Below are 24,376 nucleotides of genomic sequence, written 5' to 3'. Positions count from 1 at the left end.
TCCTGTTTTTAATGCCAGACAGTGTCATCCTCTGTTACATATGAGGCTGGAGCCATGGGTCCCTCCATGTGTACTCTTTGGTTGGTGGTTTAGTCCCTGGGAGCTCTAGGGTTGGGGAGGGGCGGGGTCGTCTGCTAGGTTGATATTATTGTTCTATGGGGTTGCAAACCCCCTCAACTCCAGTCAGTCCTTTCTCTAACTCCTCCACTGGGGTCCCTGTGCTCAGTCTGATGTTTAGCTGCAAGCATCCTCAGCTCTGGCAAAGCCTCTCAGGAGACATCCGTATCAGGCTCCTGTCAGCAAGCCCTTCTTGGCATCAGCAATAGTGACTAGGTTTGGTGGCTGCATAAGGGATGGATTCCCAGGTTGGGCAGTCTCTGGATGGCCTTTCCTTCAGTCTCTGCTGTGGGACCGCACTTCAGAGTTCTTGGAGTCACCTATGCATTTTATCTGTAGTTACACTGACTTCCTGCAGATGGCACTCTTCTCCCGCAGAATTGTTACCCTTGGTCCGCCCCTCCGCCCCCTACCCCTTTCCCTGCTGCTTCAGTCTGCGCTGAGACAGGGAAAAAAAAAATGAAAGGTTTTAAGGTTGGCGAAAGCTATTTGAAAGGAGCTCAATTTTATTATCAATATATGAGTTAAACATCCTAAACGCAAGCTAGGCATACCATTAGAAAATTATACTTAATAAAAAAGATAGAAACCCATGATTTACTTTTTATAAAGTCAAAATTTAGGTTCCATTTTCCTTGGGGAGTCCAAAGGAAAAGTTACTTCGGAAGCTTAGGTAGGCAGAAGGTATGGCCCCTCTGTGCTTCATCTTGAGCCATCCTCTACCTTACTTTTGACTTCTTCAGGTAATGGGTCTGAGCTTGTAAGGTCAGACGGACGTCTGATGAAGTATGACTATGTTTTGCTTGGTGGCTCAGTTCACAGGCCTCACTTCTACCTGGGTCTCAGACGGTTTATCCTGCTACCCTGAAGCCATAGCTGGTCCTAGAAGTGCTGGCCTTCGGGATCCTGCAAGTGAAGGATGTAAACATAAAGCGAAGGTATCAAAGGGCCCAGAACTAACAACTTTGTCAGTACTAAGCATGGTAATCGCAAGACACGCCTTCGGGACGAATATCGGAGCCCTGTTTAGTTCCTGTATCGCTCTAGCCAGTCAGCGCTCTGTGTTTGCTTTTTGGTACCCATTTGACACATAGGGGCTCTCATCTCCGTCACCTGAGATGTTTACCTGTTTTCATCAGTTGCAACGTTGAGGTGGTACTTTTCAGGGGGTGGCCTGCTAAACGTTAGCTTGTCAACTATGAGGATTATTGTTAAGAAAATGAAGGAAAATTCTTAATTCTACCTTTCTTCTCAGCTACAGAACCAGAAAGCTTGAGAGTAACAAAATACAGTGGGCTCAGGGACTACTAACAGGTTTTGGAGCACTGATTAAAAAAAATAAATAAATAAAATCTGCTATTAGTCCTGGCCTGCCCTGTTTTCTCTTTCCATTGGTGATATTTGTAACTCCCTGTCATAATGTTTATTTTCTTTTATTATTATTATTATTATTATTATTATTATTATTATTATTATTATTATGTGTATAATAATATGTGTATGACTGCAACAAGCCTGTGCAGTGTCCTCAGAAACAGAAGAGGGCGTGGGATGTCCTGTGACTGGAGTTACCGAGATAATGAACTGAGTGAAGCACTGGTGCTGGGGGTGAGTCTGGGTTCTCTGAAAGAATCGCCAGTGCTTAAACTGCGGACTCATCACTACCGCTCCGCAGTCTTCATGATTTCCAATTAAAATTCATCCCTAAGGACTTTAGTCCCTAAGATAACCTGAGAACGGCCAGAGTTCAGTGTGTTTAATAGAACATCCACACTATTAGCTTCCTAAATTCTCTCCCTAGTTTTCCTGGATAAGGTGTGGGATGGTCAGACCGAATGAGGAATGGTCAGAAGGGTGGTCAGACGGAGGGAGGGGCGGTCAGAACATCGGAATGCCTTTCTCCTTTTTCTGTTCATTTTCTCTTCTGACCATTCTTCTTTTCTTCCATTTCTTTTTTCCCCCCCTCCATCTTTATTAACTTGGGTATTCCCTTTCCTGGTTTCCAGGCCAACATCCCCCTAACCCCTCCCCCTCCCCTTCTCTATAGGTGTTCCCCTCCCCATCCTCCCCCCATTACTGCCCTCCCCCCCCAACAATCACGTTCCCTGGGGGTTCAGTCTTGGCAGGACCAAGGGCTTCCCCTTCCACTGGTGCCCTTACTAGGCTATGCATTGCTACCTATGAGGTTGGAGTCCAGGGTCAGTCCATGTATAGTCTTTAGGTAGTGGCTTAGTCCCTGGAAGCTCTGGTTGCTTGGCATTGTTGTTCATATGGGGTCTCGAGCCCCTTCAAGCTCTTTCGGTCCTTTCTCTGATTCCTTCAACGGGGGTCATTTCTCAGTTCAGTGGTTTGCTGCTGGCATTCGCCTATGTATTTGCTGTATTCTGGGTGTGTCTCTCAGGAGAGATCTACATCCGGTTCCTGTCAGCCTGCACTTCTTTGCTTCACCCATCTTATCTAGTTTGGTGGCTGTATATGTATGGGCCACATGTGGGGCAGGCTCTGTTTCCATTTCTTCCTTTGCAAGGAATGATCTTTAAAGACCTGATCTTGAAATTCCACCAAAGGCAGAATTCCTTCCTTGAGAAAGAGCTCTTAAAATCCCCCAGGAGGAAGCAATTAGTCAGTCAACACGGAGCACTAGTACTCAGTCAACATAGCAACATGCTACTTCCGGTCATCCTGGGATTCGTTTTCCTCCTGTTTAGAAGCCTGTTTAGGAAGCTCCACGATAAGAGTTGATAAATCCCCAATGCACGTGCATAGAACTATTAAGGATGAAGAAACCCAGCTCCTACCTCTCTTGCTGTCCAAAAAGATAGGGCAAGTTATAGTGAGAGCTCCTTGGGGAAAATACTTCTGGTCTGTAAACGTGAACAAACCCACGAACGCAAATGCTCAAACTCTGTTTCTGTTTCCTTACTGGAATGCACACTAACTGGAAGGGTGGGCGGTCTCTCTCTCTCTCTCTCTCTCTCTCTCTCTCTCTCTCTCTCTCTCTTTCTTTCTTTCTTTCTTTCTTTCTTTCTTTCTTTCTTTCTTTCTTTCTTTCATAGCTACATCCCAGCTCTTAGTATAGCACCTGCCACATAAGAATGGCTACTGAAGGGGCTGGGGATTTAGCTCAGTGGTAGAGCGCTTACCTAGGAAGCGCAAGGTCCTGGGTTCGGTCCCCAGCTCCGAAAAAAAAAAGAACCAAAAAAAAAAAAAAAAAAAAAGAATGGCTACTGAAATAAAAGTCAAAAAGCTGCCCGTGGATCATTAGCCAGTGTTACTTCCTGTTCATCAAGAAGGTAGCCTCACTTTCGTATACGTGTGTAAAACGTTCTTAAAATAGAGTTATGGGATTTGTCCTGGGTGCGGCAGCTACTTAGAGGAAGATGCAAAAATAGGTACCTGGGGTATTTAGGTCTAGGGAGTGGTCCTGTAGCCAGAGTCATTGAAAAACAGCAAAAAGAGTAGCAAAACCTTCTTAGGAGATTGTAATGCATCCTGTGATGGGTAGAGGGCAATGTTGGTACACAAAATGTACGTCAGGTGTTTGCAGAAGAGGCGTCCAGATATGAAGCGGCTTTGGAATCAGTTCATTGAGCCTCGTTTCCATCACAGCAGCCAACACCAACACCACTACCTTTATTAATGGAGACCTATTTCATGGCTAGTAAGTGGGACCACTGACTTTCTTTTTTTGAACCCAAGTTTTCTCACCGTTAGTTCATTATGTTTCTCTGGGACACTATAGTGATTCCTTTCAATGGGTTTGCCGTTTGCTAGTTACATATGCTTCTTTATAAGAGTAGTATATTACCATTGCAGAAACTCAACACTTAGAAGACTTTACCTTTTCTTTATTTTTCCTTTAAAAATTTCATTTTCTTTCTTTCCGCAGACTCCCCTTTCTCTTTCTTCTTAAGACAAGGTCTCACTCTGCAACCCAGGCTAGCCTTAAACTCGCGGTAATCCTCCTGCATCACCTTCTAATCAGAGCATTTATGCTTATAAAGGCCAAAGTTCCCATAAATTTAGCCTTCTCTCATATACAAACTATATATTTGTATATATATATACATATGTATATATATGCTATATATATATATATATATATAGTATTTTCCTATGTGTAAAGATAAGATGCAAACATACTAAAGATATATTTTTCATTTACAACTTTATGCCAAGTTGCCTTAAATCGGTCAGTGGACAGTCTCGGTTAATATGTTACTTGACTTTATGCACTTTTTAAAACTGATACTTGTAGGATACATCAAGACGTTGATCCTGCAGCCCCTGGCAATTGTTTTTTTTTTTTTCCTCCTATTCTTTCCAGATTAGCATTATTGTGATTTTAGCCATTTTAATTTGTAACACATGGTGTGATTCAAAGCACTGAGTCTTAGCATCTGTCAATGATAAGATCATTCCTTTTAGTGATATGAGGATAGTTGCCAATAGTGTGGCAGAATTTGGCGCTCCATTGTGATGTTGTTAATGGCAGCAGAAGAGAACTTATGGGGAATGGCTTTTTCTACTCAAGCCTCAGCCAGTTCTTTGAAGTTTCCTCTAGTTCTTCACACAAAATTAAAACCAAGGAAACTTTGGATTTTTTCCAAAGCAAAATCTTTTTTTTCCCCTATCCCCAAGGTTTGTATGGTACAGAAAATTCAACAGGGCTAGCCGACATTACTATGTCACTTGTCCAAGTGTTGACACTGAATGCTGGAGTGTTAATAACAGGGTACGTACGGAGGTGCAGGAAATAGATACCTGAGGGATGCAGGAGGTGGGATGCACGAGTAGACTCCACGTTTGGAGTATTTGAGCATTCTCTCTGAGAGCGCTGATGTGAGGGAGAGCTCCTTGATTTGAACTCAGCTGTTTATTTCTCATATTTCTTTTACCTTCTGATTTTGTGTGCATCTCTCTTGTGTGTCTGGACCTCTAAGCAAGCTGTACTGTGTATTGTGCTCACCAAGTGTCTTTGCCTGATTGCCCTTTCCTGTAATGTGTAAGTAAATATATACTTGAGATATTGGGAATATGTGCCCATTATCCTGATACTGGCTAAATAAAATTATTCAGCATTACTGATACCACCCAGTTCTTCGAAGTCAGGGCTAATTCCTTTTTGATACTCCTAATTGTTCAACGTGACACACAGCCACGAGTTGGCTGTTGATCTGTAAGGTTGGCTGGTTGACTTGCCAGATAGGTAGAGAGATGACTAAATCATGAGACGTGGCTCCTTCTGAGCAGGAGGCTACCTAAACTGCTCCTTAGTCAATATTTTAGTATACTAAGGACATATCTGACTAATTAAACGAGTGTACTGTGGTAGCTGATCTAGATGTTATCTTTGGATGTATTAAAAACTGATTCAGTTCGTCACAGTTTAAAGGACCCACCAGACTGATGGATTAACACAAAATACGTAGTGACTATGATTGAGAAATTTGGTGTAACTCGGTTTTCAAAGATACATTTTTCTTAAATATTATCATAATCATATCTGGGGTTTGCGAATAATATGGTCTCCATATACGTCTTAAGGCATAGAATTTCTTTTTTTTTGGGTGCTGGGAAACAGACTTAGACCTCATGAATATATACAGTATTTTACAGCTGGGTCACAATTCTGCCCTGGATCTTTAAAAAAGATATTCCCTTCCCCTTTGATAGAAACATCGTCTGATTAGAACAAGATGGTGATATCAACAGGGTTCAAGAAAAGGAAGAAAAAGTCTACTTGTTTGACCATCTGAAATGTGCACTCTACTAAGAGTCATATTTCCACTGTTACTGGGGTAACAGTGATGGGGTGACGTCAATTCTGGGTACCATTGCCCTTTGCTGTTTGTTTCTAAGTAAAAATTCCTCTTCATGTAGATTATTAGATATCGTCTTTTTCATCTCATTGGATTTAGACAGGTAGAAAGTCGGTGCCTAGGGAAAGTGCTTCAAGAACCCAGTGTGAGTCGTGCTTGTGTGTATTTGACTCCCGTGCCTTTGACGGTAGAGGTGGCACGAAGTGGTAAGGTCACATTCCTGGGCTAGCCATTGACCCAAGGGGGCCTAGTCAGTCCTCTTTACTCAACACTAGGTAGTCTACTTGGTTAAGGGGCCCAATTAGACCTCTTTGCTCAACACTAGCTAGTTTACCCGGTTAAGGAGCCTAGTTGGTGTTATTTGCTTAATACTAACTAGTCTACCTGTTAAGGTACTACCTAGTTCATCCTCTTTGCTCCACACTAACTAGTCTACCTAGTTAAGGGGCCCTGTTTGCTCAGCACTAACTAGTCTACCTAATTTTGAGAGATCACAACTCAGTCTTCTTTGGTTTTATTTTTCTCATTATCACTCCCCATTCAGAAAGTAGAAGAATGGAAAAGTGAGTCAGGTTGGATGCTATAATAACCTATAATAAGTCCTCCTGATCTTTCCATCAGAATTTTGCATATTACATTTGGATTAACACATTCTCATTTTATGTGATTATTCAAATGTTATGGGAGAAAATGGGTATTCCAATAAGCAGGTGCTTACTTGGGGATTTACCTGTGGGAAGGTAGGTGCTTATTTTCTTGGGTTGATACTATGGTATGATGTAGCTCAAGTAACTGGAATCTCCTTCGGAATGATAGTAGGCAAGAAGTTTATTTTTGGTGATCTGAAATATAACACTTCAAAGACATTGGTGCTATATTAACATTTCTTTATTGGCTTATGATTGGCACAAAATTTAATCTGTAGACAGACAGGCAAAAGACATAACTACATTTTTTTTCCTAAAGATTCCCTAACTTCTATTAACCCTACCTGCACTGGGTTAAGTAATGTTCTTCACCTCAATTTTCGCCCACCGAGGATCAGTGAGGGTGACCCCGTTTTAAAATGAGGTCTTTGCAAGATGTATTCAAATTCAGATGAGATCGTGCTGAGTTAGGTCAAAGTCTAACAAGAAATTGGACATTTGGGCACAGTGCACTGAGGGAAAGTCAGGGGGAGTTGGAGGCAGAGACTGGGGACCATAAAGAACTGCTGGAGAAGGTTAGAAGCCACAGGGGACAAAGGTACTTTCTTCCTTACAGATTTTGAGAGAACATGGCCTTGTCGCCATATGAATTTCACAAGAGACCCTGCGAAGAGGATTAATGTTTCAAAATGTCACTATTGTCCCTGTAGGAAACCTGGGGCGAGAGAGTAGAAACAAGAAGGGATAGGAAGAGGTTCTTTTCTTTCCCTTCTCCCATGGCAACCGTCTGTGGTGAAGCAATGGATACTATACTACGGATTCTGAGTCTGCACAGAGTGTGTTAGACAAGAAGAAACTACTGAGTTATCCACGAGTATTACGTAAAATTGACACACTTCCAGGGAAAGATATTTAAAAACCCTTCCAGCTTCACATAAACGAACTTTTGACATAAACGTTTAAACAGATATTAGCGGTTATTTGTGACTTCTGGGTTGGCTAGGGAGCCAAACCACCTGTATTGGGGGACAGACTTCCCTTTCTGGTGCCCGAACTGCTGACTGACTCCAATGATTTGACTAAGCCCCAGCAGGTTAAGAGATCCTGGGCTGAGAATGTGTTGCTTCTCTTAACAGCTGCCGTCATAGGCAACTTTTATTTTGTTGGGCTGCTGATTTTCTTAGTGATGCATGCTGGATGCTCAGACTTTGCTGCTGATGAAATGATGCTACCATACATTTCCTTTATGATTTAGGACCTAGTGTGAATGGAAGTAGTTTCCCACATTCAGGCTGTAGAGAAACATATAAAAATCCTTTTAATGTCATTTCTTGAAAGTTCTTATTAGACTGTTATAGTCCAACATCCAACATTCTGTATCTATCTACATCTACTCTCTCTATATCTATATATTATAATTTTCCCTTCATGTGTGCTCCATTTGCTTGAAAAAGAAGAGATCCGCTAACACGATGACTAAAAGCCGTGTTTCCCAGAATGCCTTGCATTCGGATGTGCTAAAGTTTCTGTTGGTAGACAGAGTGGGAAAGTGAGGCCTCCAAGTGCCCATCTGAGTCCTGAAGCCTGTAAGTATGCCTCTGCCAGAGTGTGGAGATTCAGGGTACTTGAGAGACTGTGTGGTGGCCACTTACCCAGTAGAGCACATCTACTGGGAACCTTTTGGAGGTGGGACCAAGTGAGAGATCTTTAAGTCATTGGAGGAGGAGCGTACCTCTGAAGGAGATGGTACAACTAGGACCTCCTTCTCCTCAACTTCCTGGCCACCAAGTCCGTTTGCTCTCCACTCTTGACATGGTTTACCTCACAGGCCCAGATCACTGAGGCCAACCAACCATGAAAACAGCTGAAGAAGACCCTTTGCTAAGTGATTATCGCAGGGAGTTAAGAATTAGAAAGTCGGCTCTCCGTTTTCTTGTTCTCTCTTTTCCTGTAGCAGTTCTGACAGGCAGTTCAGTTTTAGTGGGAGGAGACACCGATGCCTGAGGGGCTGGAACAACAGGATGAAGGAACTTACGCCCTGGTCAGGGGATAGCTAGCAGGAACCAGTTTTCTACCTCTCCCATATGGAGTCCAGGAGGTGGGAGTAATCCAACTCCTGTCTCCTGTCTTGACAAAAAGTGCTTTTACCCTTGAAACGTCCTCCTGATTCCTGAGAAACGCTTTCCATATTGAGTGAGACAGAAAACTTCAATTGTGTGTGTGTCCAAAGGTAGACAAATAGGTGACCCCCCCTCCCCCATTTCAAACAGCAAAGTTGGTTTCCTGCTCTAGGCTCCATAACTAAGTAGCTTTGACCATCCATCCCACCACCCTTCCTCTGAGCCATCTTATCTACCTGGAACAGGGAGACCACAGCAGTTGCTATTTGAAATTAAAATGCTCTCCAACAGACTGAGGAGCTTTGAGTCAGAATGTGAGTCCACCGAGTTTCTCCCCAGTGAGCCTCGCCTAATGACTTTAAATTGATCTGTTGGAAAGAAAGTGCCTTTGCAAGTTTTAATCTTGGCTTCGGTGTATGACCCCGCATAAGGTCTTTTCAAGGAATGAATGATAGTTTAAATTCGTGCCTTCCAGCTGTGACTTTGTGCATGAAGGGGAGCCCTGTTTTTCTTCTGATGCTTTCCTTGGAAGAAAATTCCCATCAAGGGACTTTGTTGAGGAGTTGTAGCATGGGGTCTGTGTGCTCCCGTGTGTTGGTAGGATGGGATGTTGACGAGGCCTGAGGCACTGCAGCTTGTCCCTCCACAGCTATTTTGGCTTTGCAATGTTGGCAGAGAGACAGGGGGAGAGAGAGAGAGAGAGAGAGAGAGAGAGAGAGAGAGAGAGAGAGAGAGAGAGAGAGTGTCAGAGAGACAGAGAGAGAGAGACAGAGAGAGAAAGGGAGAGAAAGGGAGAGAAAGGGAGAGAGAGACATAAAGAGAGACAGAGAGAGACAGAGATAGAGAGAGACAGAGAGAGAAAGGGAGAGAGACAGAGAGACAGAGACAGAGAGAGACAGAGAGAGAAAGGGAGAGAAAGGGAGAGAGGGACAGAAAGAGAGACAGAGAGACAGAGACAGAGAGAGAGACAGAGACAGCGAGACAGAGAGAGAAAGGGAGAGAGACAGAGAGAGAGAGAGGGAGAGAGAGAGAGAGAGGAAAAAGGAAAAAGTTGAATGTGTTAATTAGGCAAACACATGGCGCTCAGAAGGCTGAGGAACAACTAGGCTATTCTTGGTCTCCAGAGCACAGGAACTTTTACTTCTAGTTCATGAATGAACAGTACTTGGAGTTTCTCTAGACGTCCTGTCTCTGCGAGTGTTAACAGGAACAATTGGTGCTGCTAATGAAGCATGATTCAAGTGTTCAATTATCAAGTTTCAGCACAAGGAAGATACGGCCAAAGAATGGCTGCCTCAAAGGATTCAGAATAAGGCTACAGACAGGGAACTAATTGCTTAAAAAAAAAAAAAAAAGCCACACAGTTATGTTAGATACTAGTAAATAAGGATTATCCAGAAGAAATGAACAGTAAGTTTTACTAGAACAGAGGCTTTTTAGAGAAAATAAGTGACAGTTTTGAGTTGTATATGTATGGTAATGTGTCAGTTCTGAACTAAGGCTTTAAGAGGCACGGCGGTTTTCTTTGGCCTCTCTTACACTTCTGCCATCTGCTGTGACTGCAGCATGCCACAGTTAGCCAGGGCTCTTTTTGCTTGAGTTTCAGAATCACAGATACAAGAAACCAGCTTGAATCTGTGCCTGTCTGGGACTAATTGAGCTCTGCTAACTCACTACTGATCTGCAGACAGGTGAGCGAGAAATAGATGGACTTTTTTTGTTTGTTTTGGTTTGGTTTGGTTCGGTTTTGTTTCTTAGAAACCTCTGAGGTTTAGCAATTGTTTGTTGTGTAGACTACCGGAACAAACCTCAATGAATGCACTTTAATTAAATGTCTCTTTTACACACGTTGTTAGAGTGCGAGGCAGATCTTAGAGCCTGCCTCAGTTTCCCCTTGGCATGCCAGTTTCTCACTCCAGGCTGTCATTGTGGGTTACCAGCTCTAACACAGAACCTGTGATACTTCTCGTAGCCTTTGCAATTCCCACAAAGCCCACAGATGTCTGTGGTACTTAGGGTCTTAATCCCCCAACGGAAGAGCTGAGGACTCAACTCAGAAGTGCGTTGCACTGTTCTGGAATAATCTCGGATCATAGGAAGCTGAAGGCGGGTGGGAGAAAGTAAACACCCCTTCCTCTTCTGTTTATGGGTTATCCCAGCCACAGAACTACATAGCTTATTTGGAGAAGCCTTGTATGGCTGAGGAGGTAAACTTCTATCAAGTGAGCTGTGCTTTTTTAGAGCTTACTTGGAAGTGCAAGTGTCCAGCAGGGTGGTGGATCATTCTGTATGGCTTTCCGTCCCTCCTTGACTCATTTCTCTTCCTTCACTTTTGATGCCTTAGTATATATGTCATAATAAAACCACCAGCACATAATATTTAATTCGGATTCCTTGCTCTAGAGAAGCCCACGTGATTTGTATGTGAAGTTCCTCCCTAAATGCTTATAAATTAGAGGCGTTGTCCCTAGGCTAGGTGTACTTCTAGGGAGTGATTGGCTCAGAAGGGAACTAGCTCCATTAATGGTTCATCCATGTAGGATCTCATGGCAGAATGGATTGTTGGGAGGAGCTTGTTGAAGAGGTAGGCAACATGGGAGGATGGGAGGGAGACCCTTGAAAGAGTATATCTTGTCCTTTACACCCCCATCCCCTTTTTTGGTCATTCTTTCTCTCTCTGCTTCCTGACTGGAAAGAGGTAGGCAGGGCTGCTTTGACATGTTTTCTTGCTGTCATTATTGTTCTGATTTTGCTTCACCACAGGTCCAAAGAAATGGAGCCATGTGGCAAATGGCGAAACAGAGCCAAAGTGAAGCTCCTTCTCCTTTGAAGTCTTTTTCTCTGGTATTTGTCACAGTAATAAAAATCTGAGGGTCAGTGCCGTGGCTCAGAAGGTAAAGGTTCTTGCTGCCAAGATTGAACATCTATTGATCTTTGGCACCCACATGGGGAAGGAAGAGAGGATCCGTTGTCCTCTGACCTCCACATGCATGCTATATAGCACACACAGAAAGAAAATTTGAGGAACACAGAATTGAAGCTAAGATCTTGAGCTAGACCGTCATGAGAAGACATGAAGACTATAAATAATGATTAGGATGAGGACAACCAATTAGATTAATAGCTGCTGACTCTGTATCAGGCAATGTGTTGCTTTGAAATTAATACAAAACGTAGCAAGGGTAGTGGCAGTAGATGGTTAATATTCAATAATATTTTAATTTTGTAATATATTATCATGTCATCTTTTTAAAGAGGAAGAGATCAAGGCTTTAATGGGTTTATAATCTGGCTAAGAAGGATACGTAGCAAATACGTGGAGACAGAATATAAACGCTGATATGTCTGAAGCTATTGCTGCTTGATTTTTGTTAACTTGGTAAAACTTAGAGTTTCCTGGTAGGCCAGCTGGAGGACATTTCTTGATTAATGATTGATGGGGAAGGGCCTGGACCATGGTGAGTTGTGTCAACTACCGCAGGTACTTCTGAGGTGCACAAGAAAGCCACTGAACACAATAGGTGAAGCAAACCAGGAATTAGTGATCCTCCACAGCTTCTGTTTCAGTTCCTGGATCCAGGTTCCTACCTTGATTCCTGCCCAGTTTCTTTTGATGCCGAATCATGATGTGGAAGTGTAAACCAAATAAACCCTCCCCTTCGTTTTTGGTCATGGTCTTATCATACCAATAGAAGTCCTAACTAAGACTCTGTGTGTGTGTGTGTGTGTGTGTGTGTGTGTGTGTGTGTGTGCATATATACCTGTATGTGTGGTCCTACATTATATTGCATATAGCAAATATACAGTGTACTATTTTAGTTAGTATGTAATTTATTTAATAAACAACTTATTAAAATTCCATTGTTGGCAGTATTATGATAAATCTAAAGCTATATGTAGCACTCATACATTTTAAATTAAAAATTTGAATAAGCTTGTATTTATCACAATAGGAGTAGCTTCTCTTCCGTCCTGTTTCACAGAGGCAGCCCAGGGAGGAGTGCCACTCAGTGAGGATCATAGCGGATCACATTTTAGATGCTTCATGTTTTCATACAAAGTTTAGAACCAGTTTGTCAGTTTCTCCCTGCAAAGGAGCTGCGGTTTGATGTGGTTTGTGTTGGATACACAGATTTGGAGGTTGGAACTTAAGGATTTGGGGACTGGAAGACACAATTTAGCTTATTAACAACCATGTTCTGGTTTCTCTTCCCATCCTATACATCTTTTGCATTTGCATTGACCAACTTTTTTCAGGTTAAGAAAATTCTTTTGAAATCTCCCTAAATGAGTCAGATTTATCAAGGGTAGATATCAGATTTTATCGAATACTTTATTTGCTCATTTTAAAAAAACCAGGTCGTTATATTTGGTCACAAGCATCCTTATTGGCTGAGCCATCTCCTTGGCCCAGTTATCTGTGGGCTTTTGATCAGTTTAAGGTGCCAGACAGAAATTCTGGGTGGGCCTCAGATCTGATGAGAGAGCAGGTGGTTGGTTATCTCCATAAGTCTCGTAATTATGCACCAGTGGGCACATCTCGCCGGGTCTGAGCCAGCAAGATTGCTTTCTTAATGGCTTAATTCTTTAATAAAATCACCTGGGTCTGAGGTGTGGTTGAAGGAATGGATTCAAATTACAGTTTCACTTTCCTAAATGGGTTGTTTGTTGTTATCTATTTTCTTCTTCGATCTATAAGAATACTGCCCTTTTTTATTACTATTAAATCAAACTTAGGAAAAAACTTGCCACAGTTTCTTCAAACTTTTCCTGTCTCAGGGTCCTTCCTGTTTGTGAATTTTTATATCATATACAGTAGGCAGTTTATAATTGCTCCATAGCTCATTGGCGCTTAATATATATACATATATATATACATATATATATATTTTTAAAGTCTCCAAGTTTTCATTTTGGATTTTAATTTCTATAACTTTCAGCTTACCTACGTATTTTTCTTGCTATGTGTAACTGGCCAATTAGTCCTTTCTGGGTTTTTTTATCCCACACATTGTGTTTCATCTCTAAAAGTATTATTTGTATTTTTTTTTGTAAAGTAACGCTTCTACTTAATGCTTTAAACCTTTAAAAAATGGCTCATGCCTACACCAAGTCTCACACTGCCCACGTCCATGGACTATACCCATACTCGTTGTCATTATTCTAAATTAAGTTTCTATTTTATCATTGTAAGTTCTATTTTCTTACTATCTCCTTCTCTGCCTGAGGTGCTTTAACTTTATGCCACGGTTTTGATGTGTTGGAACTGCTGGACCCTGCAGCTCGCATTGACTCCCGTAAGTCATCTTGACTGTTAGTCTGGGGTTAAGTCGCGTGGACACGCTGCTTTTTTGGAACTGCATTATTACAAGCTGGGGCTGGCTCAGTGCACATTCTGCTACGGTTGTTCTCCACAGGACCCTTCATGTTCTTATCTCACTTAAAGGTCCCCACTCTTGGAGGAATTCGTAGTATCACCATCCCAGTTTTGAGCACCAGACCTTGTTACCACAGAGTAAAATTCCCCCTGCCTTTAGGTAGTTAAACCCCACCCACGTATCAGGACTTCATTAACCACAGAGGAAGGATGTATTGGGGATCCACTGGAGTTTTTCCTCACGAAGTTCTTTTCTCATTAGTGTTCTGCAGCAAGCTTTTGCTGACTTGATACACAACAGTCTCTCCACCATCCGACAGGATCTGTTAGCATCTGCTGGAGCTCCTCTCACTGTAAATCTAGCACAGTCCACTCTGAGCGGTTACCGTATCTCTCCCCACCTCTGGGAGTCCTGGTTTTCATTACACCATGAGTTCTTTCTCCTGTGCTCTGGACCTCAGGACATACTGTGTACACGTACATGTTATACCCTCATGCCTCCCCCTTCACCACAAGTCTGGTGCTGTGGGGTCCTTACATCAAGTAAGAGTCATTTGAGTACAAGCACTATGACACCTCAACTTGATAACCAAGAAGGCTACTTCAAGCCTAATCGGCCTTGAAGTAGTGTTGGGAGCGATGCCCTTAAAACCCTCCATTATTGATGTTAATATTATAGTTAGAGTTAAATGTGACTGGGTTCATTAAGAGGTCAGGACGATGGAAAATCCCCAGCCAGCTGTAGAAGGCTAATACAAACTGGTGGTCAGGTTGTCTAATGATATGACAAACTTGTGACCTTTCTGAGAAACCAGCATCCTGTTGACATCGGCTGACCACAAAAGCACTGTGTCCTTGGCTTGTGTAGATGTTTCTCACTTCCCCCCTCCCTCTGTTACCCCTGCTATGGTATAAATTCAGCCTTGGGAAAAAATAAAATTTGTTGCCTTGATCAGACTCTTGTCGTGACGTCTTTCTTCGAGTCTCTTGTCCCCCATTCTCTCCTATGTAGTCCCCATCCTCCACTGACTGCCTCTCGGGCTGGGGCAAATTAGCATATATAGTGTGGTTATACTCGACAAAGAGATGCTTCTTGTTTTAGGCAGGTGGCATGAGATTTCATCATGCTACCTAGAATGAAATACTGCTCTAAGATTTATTTATGGAATTTAACATTCGCACAATATAGTTGGCCATAGGTAATTAAAACTGAATAGCAGATAAGAGAAGACTGCCTGATATCAAATACCTGTAGATAATGTAGTACGTACCAGACACTTCCCTAATGCCTTACAGGTATCATTGTATACATTCGATTCAAATGTCGTAAAAGGAGGACATTCTCATATGTTTCCTTAAAATGTTTGATTATTTAATATTTTGTGTGTGTTCCTGAGTGTATGCATGTATACTAAGTCCATGCAGGAGCTTGTAGAGGTCAGAACAGGGTACAGGTGGTTGGGTGCTGGGGACTGAACCCAGATCTTCTGCAAGACAGTAGCACTCGTAACTCCTGAGCCATCTCTTCAGCCCCGAAACGTTTGCTTTCCAGTGAGGAAGCTGAGAGAAAGAAAGGTTAGAAAGCTCACTCAGAATCCCCAAGAGAGTAAGCAACAGAGCTGGTTTCAGATGTGAGGAGGACTGGCTTAAAATCTGAAGCTTAAGAGATATTCTGCTATTAATGTGATGAATCAGTTGGCTGAGAGCAAGAGATATAAAGGAAGTGAGAACAGCTAAGATGAAACCCAGACCAGAGAGTTCATGAAGACTTGCCTGACAAAATAATGGGAAAAGCATGCACTGCGCATGCGCGCGCATGCGCACGAGTGGTTGGGTTTCCGTTTCCTTTACTCGTGGTGGAAGGGGTAAGTCTACTCTTGTGCAGCCTTCATATTCTGTCTTGTAATATAATGGAAAAGCAAAATTATATTTGCTTTTAATCCCTGTTCCGAGCACACATTGCCTTTGTGTCCTTCTTTAAAGGCCGTGGAAAGTAAACAAAAGAGGCTTGGGAATTGTGGGAAATCCAAATCGGCATACCATTGCTCTTTTACCGTGGATATTGCTCAACTAGCTGAGCTTTTCTTTTCTCTTTTTCAATCACTATAAAAAGAACTAAATTCACAAAACATGAAAATTATCCTACATCGGTGCAAATATTCATACACTTAAGGTTCCCATTGCTTAAAGCTGCCTAATACCTAACCGTAGATAGAACATCTTGTGTTTTGTATGGATGGATCACCTGCCAATTAAAAAGCCTATGGTCTATGGCTTAGGCAGGAAGTAGGAGGTGGGACATCTGGGCGGCAGAAAGGATTCTGGGATAGAGGTGGGCGCCTGGAACCAGCTGTATGGCAGAATGTAGGTTAAAATAAATGGGTCATCTTAAGTTATGATTATAGTCAGAGCCTACCTATATGCCCAAGGTATTTGTAAATATATTTTGAGTATGAGTCTTATTTCTGGGAGCACAGAACTGGGAGGTAGAACCAGACATAACTTCTACACCTCACGGACCCTCCCAGTTAGCACTCAGGTTAGTTCTAAGTACATATTTGACCCATTGGACACCAGGGGCAGAAAGTATAATGTAGTGCGAACAAAGGCAGTGGAAGAGAACAGGTGTAGATTCAGGAACCATTAGGACTAAAAAAATTCAGTAACAATGGGAAGGGAGGAAGAGACGGAAGGATGGAGAATGTCTTCTAACACGGTCCTTGTGTAACGTTTAAAAGCGAGAGATTAGCCAGGGAGCAAACAGGAGTGAGGCTGTTTATTAGCAAACCTTTAGCAGTTTCTCACCAAGCAGCCCTTGTGGTAGTTAGTGTTCCTAATGAGTTTCACGAGGGTTATTTTTACATTCGGGGACATCTGTGGAGTGGTAAATGTGTCCCTAAATACTAGTTATAACTCTAAGGAAATGTGTCTGTATTTGATATCAGGTTTTGGGTTAATGTATTAACGATTTCAGTTATACATAATCTTCATCCATCTTGACCCTTATCCCTGTGAACCAAGAGATGACCATATCCATTGTCCCAACCTAGGAGGGTTTATTAGGTTTCTTTTTGAACCTCATTAAAATTTTGTCACTACCCTTACACCACTTAGGGTATATTAGTTTTAAAGACAGCATGGTATACTAGCCCGAGAGCATCTTATATGATCCAGCATGTACTAGCTGCCCAAATAATTTTTCGGTTTTCTTCCTTTTCCATTTTCTCCCCTCACTCCTTTCTATCCCTTGAGAGTCCATCCTTTCTCCAAGGGTCTATATCAGTAGGAGATGAAATCACAGGCTTATGGCTTCAAGGCTAGTGCAGTAGACTCAATCCTTCTGCTGCCTGGACTTCTCACTGAGAAAGCATTTGTCAAACAGACCCCTCCTCCCAGAGCTCACCAAGAGATAACACCCTACGACGTCACATGCTTTGATTCTTGAATTATGCATGAAAAGGTTGTGTACTGTACTCATGGTCACAAGGGTGTTTTGTTTTTGTCCTTCTCAAAAGTAGGCTGTGATCTGAACTTGTCACCACTGAAACTTAGGAGAGAATTCCCTTAAATATAGATTCACTGAATGTATAAAGTACTCAGCTGAGGTTCAAGAACTCAGGCAGTCAGGCAGCCTTATTACCCAATGGTGTTTGATTATTGAGTTGCAACTCCACAGAGAAGATCCTGGACCAGCATCGATGAGGTGGGTTGTAACCAGAACTTTAGAACTAGTTCTACAGATTTTGAATAATTATACCTCATTTCTGAGGAAAAATGAGTATCTTTTAAGAGCAGGATAAAAATGGTCCTCCCCAAGACATCCATGCTTAATGCTTTGAAGAAGTTCAACATAAGACAAGAGATACTTAGCAAATAGTGATAACATCAAGGAAGATGAGAAGGGAGTTACCCCAAATTTGCCAGTGGGCCAAATATATTGATGGGAGTATACTTGGAGTTCAAGAGAAGCTGGAGATTTGGAGTAAGGAAATTATTAAAACAGAGAGAAATGTTTGAAGATGGACTTTGATGGAGCCATGAGCTAGGGAAGTGGGAAGCCTTGGGAATCTAGAAAAGGTAAGGAGATGGAATTTCCCTAGAAAGTTTCTGTAAGAATTGAGAAGAGCAGGATATAGGTGCTAAGAGGTAAGAGACAGAATAATAAGGAAGGGGTTCCAACTGGGGAGCAGAGAGGAGGATACTGCAGTGGGAGGAGGATGAGAAAAGAGATAGGTAACATCAAGGTTGTTTGATAAAGCTCCAAAGAAAACATATTATTTTATATTTACCCCAAATCATGCAGTGCACACATACACAAGAGTATAAATACATGGGTGCGGGAAAACACCCATACACGCAAAATAATAAAGTAAAAAGTAAATTTTTAAAATGTGCTTGCTAAACAGGCAGAGGGTCCTGAGTTCCAATCCTAGAACCCTTGGAAAAAGAACTGGACATGACCATGTAGATCTGTAATCTCAGCACAATGAAGAGTGGAGACAGAATTATTGGCTATTGCTGACCACTAGTCTAGTTCTCGGGTCAATGAGAGACCCACCTCAAGGAAATAAGGTAGAAATGATGACAGAGTAGGAAAACAGACATCCTTCTCTGGCCTCTGCACGGTACACCTGTAAATGTGCATACACACTCACACTCACACATACACATATACACATGCCAACTAAACAAACAACTGAATAGGTAAATAGAAAGTCTCTGGGCCATTCATTCAGAGAAAGCTGCTGGCTTAGCTTCTCAGCAGTGCTCTCTAGCAGGGACCCTTTAAATTGCTTCTACACTGCCGTGACAACAGAGTGATGAATCACAAGGTATGAAATAAGTCTTATTTTAAACCTCAAATTTCAACCATGCTGAAAAAGCATTTCCACATGTCTAGCTGTATCCACCTTCTTTGAACATTTGCATCTCTGCCTTTCTTTGTCTAGCCTGATTAAAATAGCATTAAAATAATTGTGCGAAGTTGGATGGCAGAAGGAAAAATAAACGCGATTAAAACGATTTTGATTCAGTGCGACATATGTTTATGAAACTTCTGGGTCTAAACCAAATATATATCTTCATCAACAATTTATTTTAGATTATTGAAAAATTTATGGGTTAAACAATCTTGGAAACATCCTTTGTTGTTCTTGAGGCCAAGTCTTGCTGTGTTTCCCAGTGTCTTAGTTGATTTTGCTATTGCCTAGAAGACATCATGGCCAAGGCAACTTATAGAAGAAAGTTTATTTGGGCTGGGTCACAGTTTCTGAGGGTGAGTCCATGACCACCATGGCAGGGAACATGGCAGCAGGCAGGCGGTGTGGCACTGGAGCGGTGGCTGAGAGCTTACATCTTGATCCACAAGCAGGAGGCAGAGAGCTCTTGGGAAGGATATGGGATCTTGAAATCTTAATGTCCTCCCTACCCCCGCAGTGATACACCTCCTCCAGTTAGGCCCTCTTGGTTCTTCCCAAACAAGTCCATTGACTGGTGTCTCAGTCAGGGTTTCTATTCCTGCACAAACATCATGACCAAGAAGCAAGTTGGGGAGGAAAGGGTTTATTCAGCTTACACTTCCACATTGCTGGTCATCCCCAAAGGAAGTCAGGACTGGAACTCAAGCAGGTCAGGAAGCAGGAGCTGATGCAGAGGCCATGGAGGGATGTCACTTACTGGCTTGCTTCCCCTGGCTTGCTCAGCTTGCTTTCTTATAGAACCTAAGACTACCAGCCCAGGGATGGCTCCACCTACAAGGGGTCCTCCCCTCTTGATCACTAATTGAGAAAATGCCTTACAGCTGGGTCTCAGGAAGGCATTTCCTCAAGGCAGGCTCCTTTCTCTGTGGTAACTCCAGCTTGTGTCAAGTTGACACACAGAACCAGGCAGTACAACTCGTGATCAAGTAGTCTAACATCTGAACCTATGAAGGTTATTCTCATTTAATCACCACATCCAAGTTAGCCTCAAACACTCAATCCTCCTGCCTCTGGTTAGTAGCTAGATTTACAAGTGGGCATAGTGGACATTAACATGCCAAGCCAAGTAGCTAGTTAGCTAGTTAGTTAGTTTACTTAGTCTTTATTCATTAGTCAGGCTGACCTAAAGTGCAGGGTCTGAATCCTGGGACCGAAGCAATGCCATGAGACCCTCCAAAGGGGAATTATGGCTTACTTCCAAGGGTTAGTACATGTTTACTCAAGTCCTCATGAGCTCAGTTGCTAGTCTCTCCTTTTTCTCCCATCTTCACAGCCATATTTTACAACTCCCGGCCACACCTACCGCACCTTTATTATTAATTCATACAACTTCTGTTACAGGGAGATCAAGCAGTTATTCCTTTTGAACAGTCACTTCCCTACAAGGCTGGAAATAATTTGGCCGCAGCAGCCACCCCCCCCCCCCCGCACCCCCAGCCTGTAGAAACACAAATCGATGGATTGTTGTTCAGGCACCTATTGTGACTTACTTTCTGGTCACCGGGATTTATTTATGTTTTGATGGACTGGTATATGATAAGTCCATGGACCTTGCCAGGTTTGTCAGGTATCAACTCCAAAAGCCTTGCTGGAAATACTGGTTGGCACGGCAACACAGTGAATGAGCAATGATGCGTCATATATTTTTAATAGATATATGTTTTAATAAACATTTGCCTCCTAAAGCAATGGGTTTTGAAATAAGCTTTTGCCTTGAGCCATGTAGCTACCCAGCTGTGAGTCTTAGAAGGCGACAATCTCCGCATCATTAGACGTTACGACGGATACCCCAGCAACGGAAATAATAGCTATTTACGTGCACATAAAAAGTTAACATGACATTTAAGGTGTACTTCACTCAGAAAAGTGTGCTAGTAAAACAATGCCACAGTTTGCCTCTTGACTTCTTATAAAGGTCCCCTGAAAAACCAAAAGTAAGTTGCAAGACTTGTCATATGTAGACACCCAACGACTGTCTTACTTTGACAGGTAAGGTTGCCACCAGGCCTGACCTCCCTGACCTTGGACTTCCACATACCATGAAGACCTCTGTTGGTGTCACTAATGGTATACTGACAGTCTGTTCTAAGTGTTGTAGGCAGCATCTGTGTATCCCTTCAGCTTACTGTCCTACTCCCCTGATTTCCACATGACCAATAAATGCTTGTCTGCATCAAACATTGGTGAGTTTGTGGTGAATTTTATTAAAAGAACTGAAAGTTGCTTTGCGCACATTACAGCTTCCTGCCTACCAATCCCTACTCTTGTCCCAATTCTCACTGTAGTTACTTACCAAAATTTCAGTGTGTCTGCTGTGTTAATTTTAAGCATATAATAATCATTTTCCCTTCTTATATTTTTGGTTGTGAGCCTAGCCTTTAATGACTGAGCCATCTCTCCAGCCCTCATTTTTCCTTCTTATTACACAACTGAAGACTCATTTTCTGTCCTCATTGATTATTCTTCTCATAACCAGATAAATGGACACTGTTGAGAAATTTCTCCTGAATGTTCTCTCGACTTTCTTATTTACTGGGCGTGTGCAGAAAGGACCCAAGCAAGGAAGTGCTTCCTGAATAAGACTTCACTGTCCTTGGACTTCTACACTCCATGAAGACTTCTGTTGACATCGCTGATGGCATACTCACCACCTGTATGGGCGTACTCAAAGCCTACCAAGGATGGGAAGCTTTAGAAGGGAAACCGGGCTTAGCTTTCTGTCTTTCTGTGAAAATGTCCAGCCCAGATAAGATTTGCCTCCATGCTGTCTAACGGGCGTAGCTCTAAAATCTCTTGAGCGAGTTATCCAAATCCCATTCATTTAAAAAATGTAAATATCTATCATCCAGATGACCAATGAGTGTCATCTTCCCTCCTTGTCTTTCTGGTTCACTACATAAGAAGCTTGTACTTGGGGCTGGGGATTTAGCTCAGTGGTTAGAGCGCTTGCCTGGGAAGCGCAAGGCCCTGGGTTCGGTCCCCAGCTCCGGAAAAAAGAACCAAAAAAAAAAAGCTTGTACTTGGGAAATGTGGGACACAGTAACTGTTTCTCGGGTCCACCTCTGGCTTCTCCCAGATGATCTATCCAATTAAAGAAAGAGGAAGGTATTTGACTCAACTCTAAATTTTCAGCAAATAAAAATTTAAAATTAAGCTTCAGTATCTAACTGGACTCAGATTAGGCTAAGGGTAAGGAATCTGATTTTAGTTGCTTGATTTAGAAGATTTAAGATTTATGGATATTTACTTTTTTAAGGTTTATGGATCGATTCTCTTTTAACACTACTCCCTCTTTTAAAGCTTCCAGAAGATGCAGACGTTTTCCCGTCCTGGAGCGTGTGGGGCGGTGGGGGAGGGTAAGTTAGAGGGTTGGTGAGTATGTATCTCAGCCATTCCTAGATAATGACGGATGGTTGGGTGGAGTGTTCCTTTACCTAAAGTATAGCTTGGTGCATTTTCAAAGCGATGTCGGACGAACTCTTACTCTCTGAACTTGATGAAGAAGCATCAGTCCCAGGAACTGGACTGGTTTGAACAATGATTGGTTACTTCGGCACAAAATATGGAGGTCCTAAGCTCTTAATTTTTTATGTCATGGGTTCAAGGATTTTCACTTCTTTGATTTAATCACAAGGGTATCATGGGACACACAACTTCTTCTTAGTCATTTAAAACTGACTGGAACCTTTTTCAAAGAATGAAGGAAAACTGAGACCTTCCTCAGCTCTTCAAAGTCTTATTAAGGTTTGAAAAAAACAAACAAACAAACAAACACTCATGGAAAAGTTGCTTGACAAGCAAAGGCAGAAGCAGACCACTGGGTACCAGGGCAGTAGTAGAGTTGCTTTTCTGCCAGGATGAGTTCTCAGGTGAGTGGATTTGGGTTGAGCCCATCAACTGGAGAGCTATTTCTTTTGATTTGATTCCCTACGCTGTTGTCTCTGTAGGAATCCAGTGTACACAATGTGACCATCATGGCACTGGCTTCTCTGAGGTGCCTTGCCCAGGCCTGTGTGCACAACACGCCCTCAGCATCACCTAAGTCTTGAAAGACTTTTCGGGTTATGACATTCCCCTAAATGTGCTGAGCTTTCCTTAACCTTTCATAAAACATTGTGATCTTTATGGACTGTATCATATTGTGCAGTAATGTGCTTTATTGTGCACAGAATAAGCTTTTCTTAAAGATAATTGGAAAGCTGGAAATGGCTGCTATCGGCCGATTTTTAAAAAAAAATACATTATTTCTGAAATAGGGCTGGTGTAATAATGACCCTATCTGTTCAAGATTTAAGATTTGTCTTGGCAGAGAAAATTGATCCATTTCACCTTTGTCTAATGGAAATTTTTATCTAGGATTATCTGTTTATGTAAATGAATGTCCCCGTGAAGAGGGGACTTGAGGAGGCTGTAAATCTTGGTGACACTTCAGTTTCATAGAGGAGAAATTGGAAAGGATTCTAGTATTTATCTGCCTGAAATTGGTTATAAAAACAAAATTATCTTCGTGTACCTGCAGCATCTGATGTTTTCTGAAATTTCATTATATTTCTGAATAATTCAGGGAGTCGTGGGAATAGTGTTTTGACATGACCTCAATCACGAATTGTTTTTACTTTTTAAATTTTATAGTCACCTACTAATGTGCTTGTTTTCCTGCCTTTTTAAGGGTGAGATTGTTTTCTACACCATCATAGGAGTCTTCGGCCGCTGTAGGCACGTTATCTGTAGGTAAATGAAATGAACCGTATTAGCAGAATATCTACCTATTTTCTCTCTAAAATTATCACGGCTACTATAAATTCTATCCGTGGGCCAAAATACTGGGGTCTGAATCATAACTGCTGTACCTTTAAACAATGTGTTTTTACGGTGATTGTTGGCCCACACTGACTTGCTCTCACATGGGAGCGGGAGTTGCCATGAAATAACTTTGTAAAGGTAACAGCATCAAAGAAAGGCCACAAGAAATACTGATTTATGTTACCTCTTGCCTTCTTCTTTGTAAATAAATGTGTAATTTCTTATAGGGACTGCTAACTTCATTATCTAATGGATGCCTGTTGGCGGTCCACTGTCTTTTGTTCCTCTAGCAGCCATTGTCTCTGAAGTCCCCCTGCTTCTGTTTACATACAATGAGAACCATCTCATTGGACTCAGGCAGACAGATTGTGTTGCATTGAAGCTGATGTAAATGTAATATTTAATGGTGGGATGACAGGGACTGAAAATTGTCCAGAACATAGAGTTTTCTTTCCTGCCTTTTTAAGGATGAGATTCTTTCCCAACAAGCAGAGTGGATTGAGCAGCCAGG

The 24,376-nt window shown here is 42.1% G+C and overlaps 1 protein-coding gene across 7 annotated transcripts in view; it reads left to right on the top strand.

Annotated features, from left to right (window-relative positions):
* The window catches only part of Bmp2k (BMP-2 inducible kinase), a 153,388-nt gene extending 132,150 nt beyond the window's left edge, over positions 1–21,238 (top strand). For 2 of the 7 annotated variants that reach the window (XM_087584035.1, XM_087584034.1), the window contains exon 17: positions 933–1,486. In XM_087584035.1, coding sequence (XP_087440161.1) covers positions 933–985 — 53 coding nt within the window. In that variant the 3' untranslated portion in view covers positions 986–1,486. Of the gene's footprint in view, positions 1–860; positions 1,487–11,469; positions 13,361–21,051 lie in introns of those variants that run through there. The other 5 variants (XM_087584030.1, XM_087584029.1, XM_087584037.1 and 2 more) reach the window with 5 other exon arrangements.
* Positions 21,239–24,376: the final 3,138 nt, after the last annotated feature.

Source organism: Rattus norvegicus, chromosome 14 (genome assembly GCF_021556685.1).
Source record: "Rattus norvegicus strain SHRSP/BbbUtx chromosome 14, alternate assembly SHRSP_T2T, whole genome shotgun sequence".
Classification (NCBI taxonomy): Eukaryota; Metazoa; Chordata; class Mammalia; order Rodentia; family Muridae; genus Rattus; species Rattus norvegicus.
The sequence above is the reverse complement of the archived record's forward strand: the minus strand, read 5'-3'. Positions and strand labels throughout refer to the sequence as shown.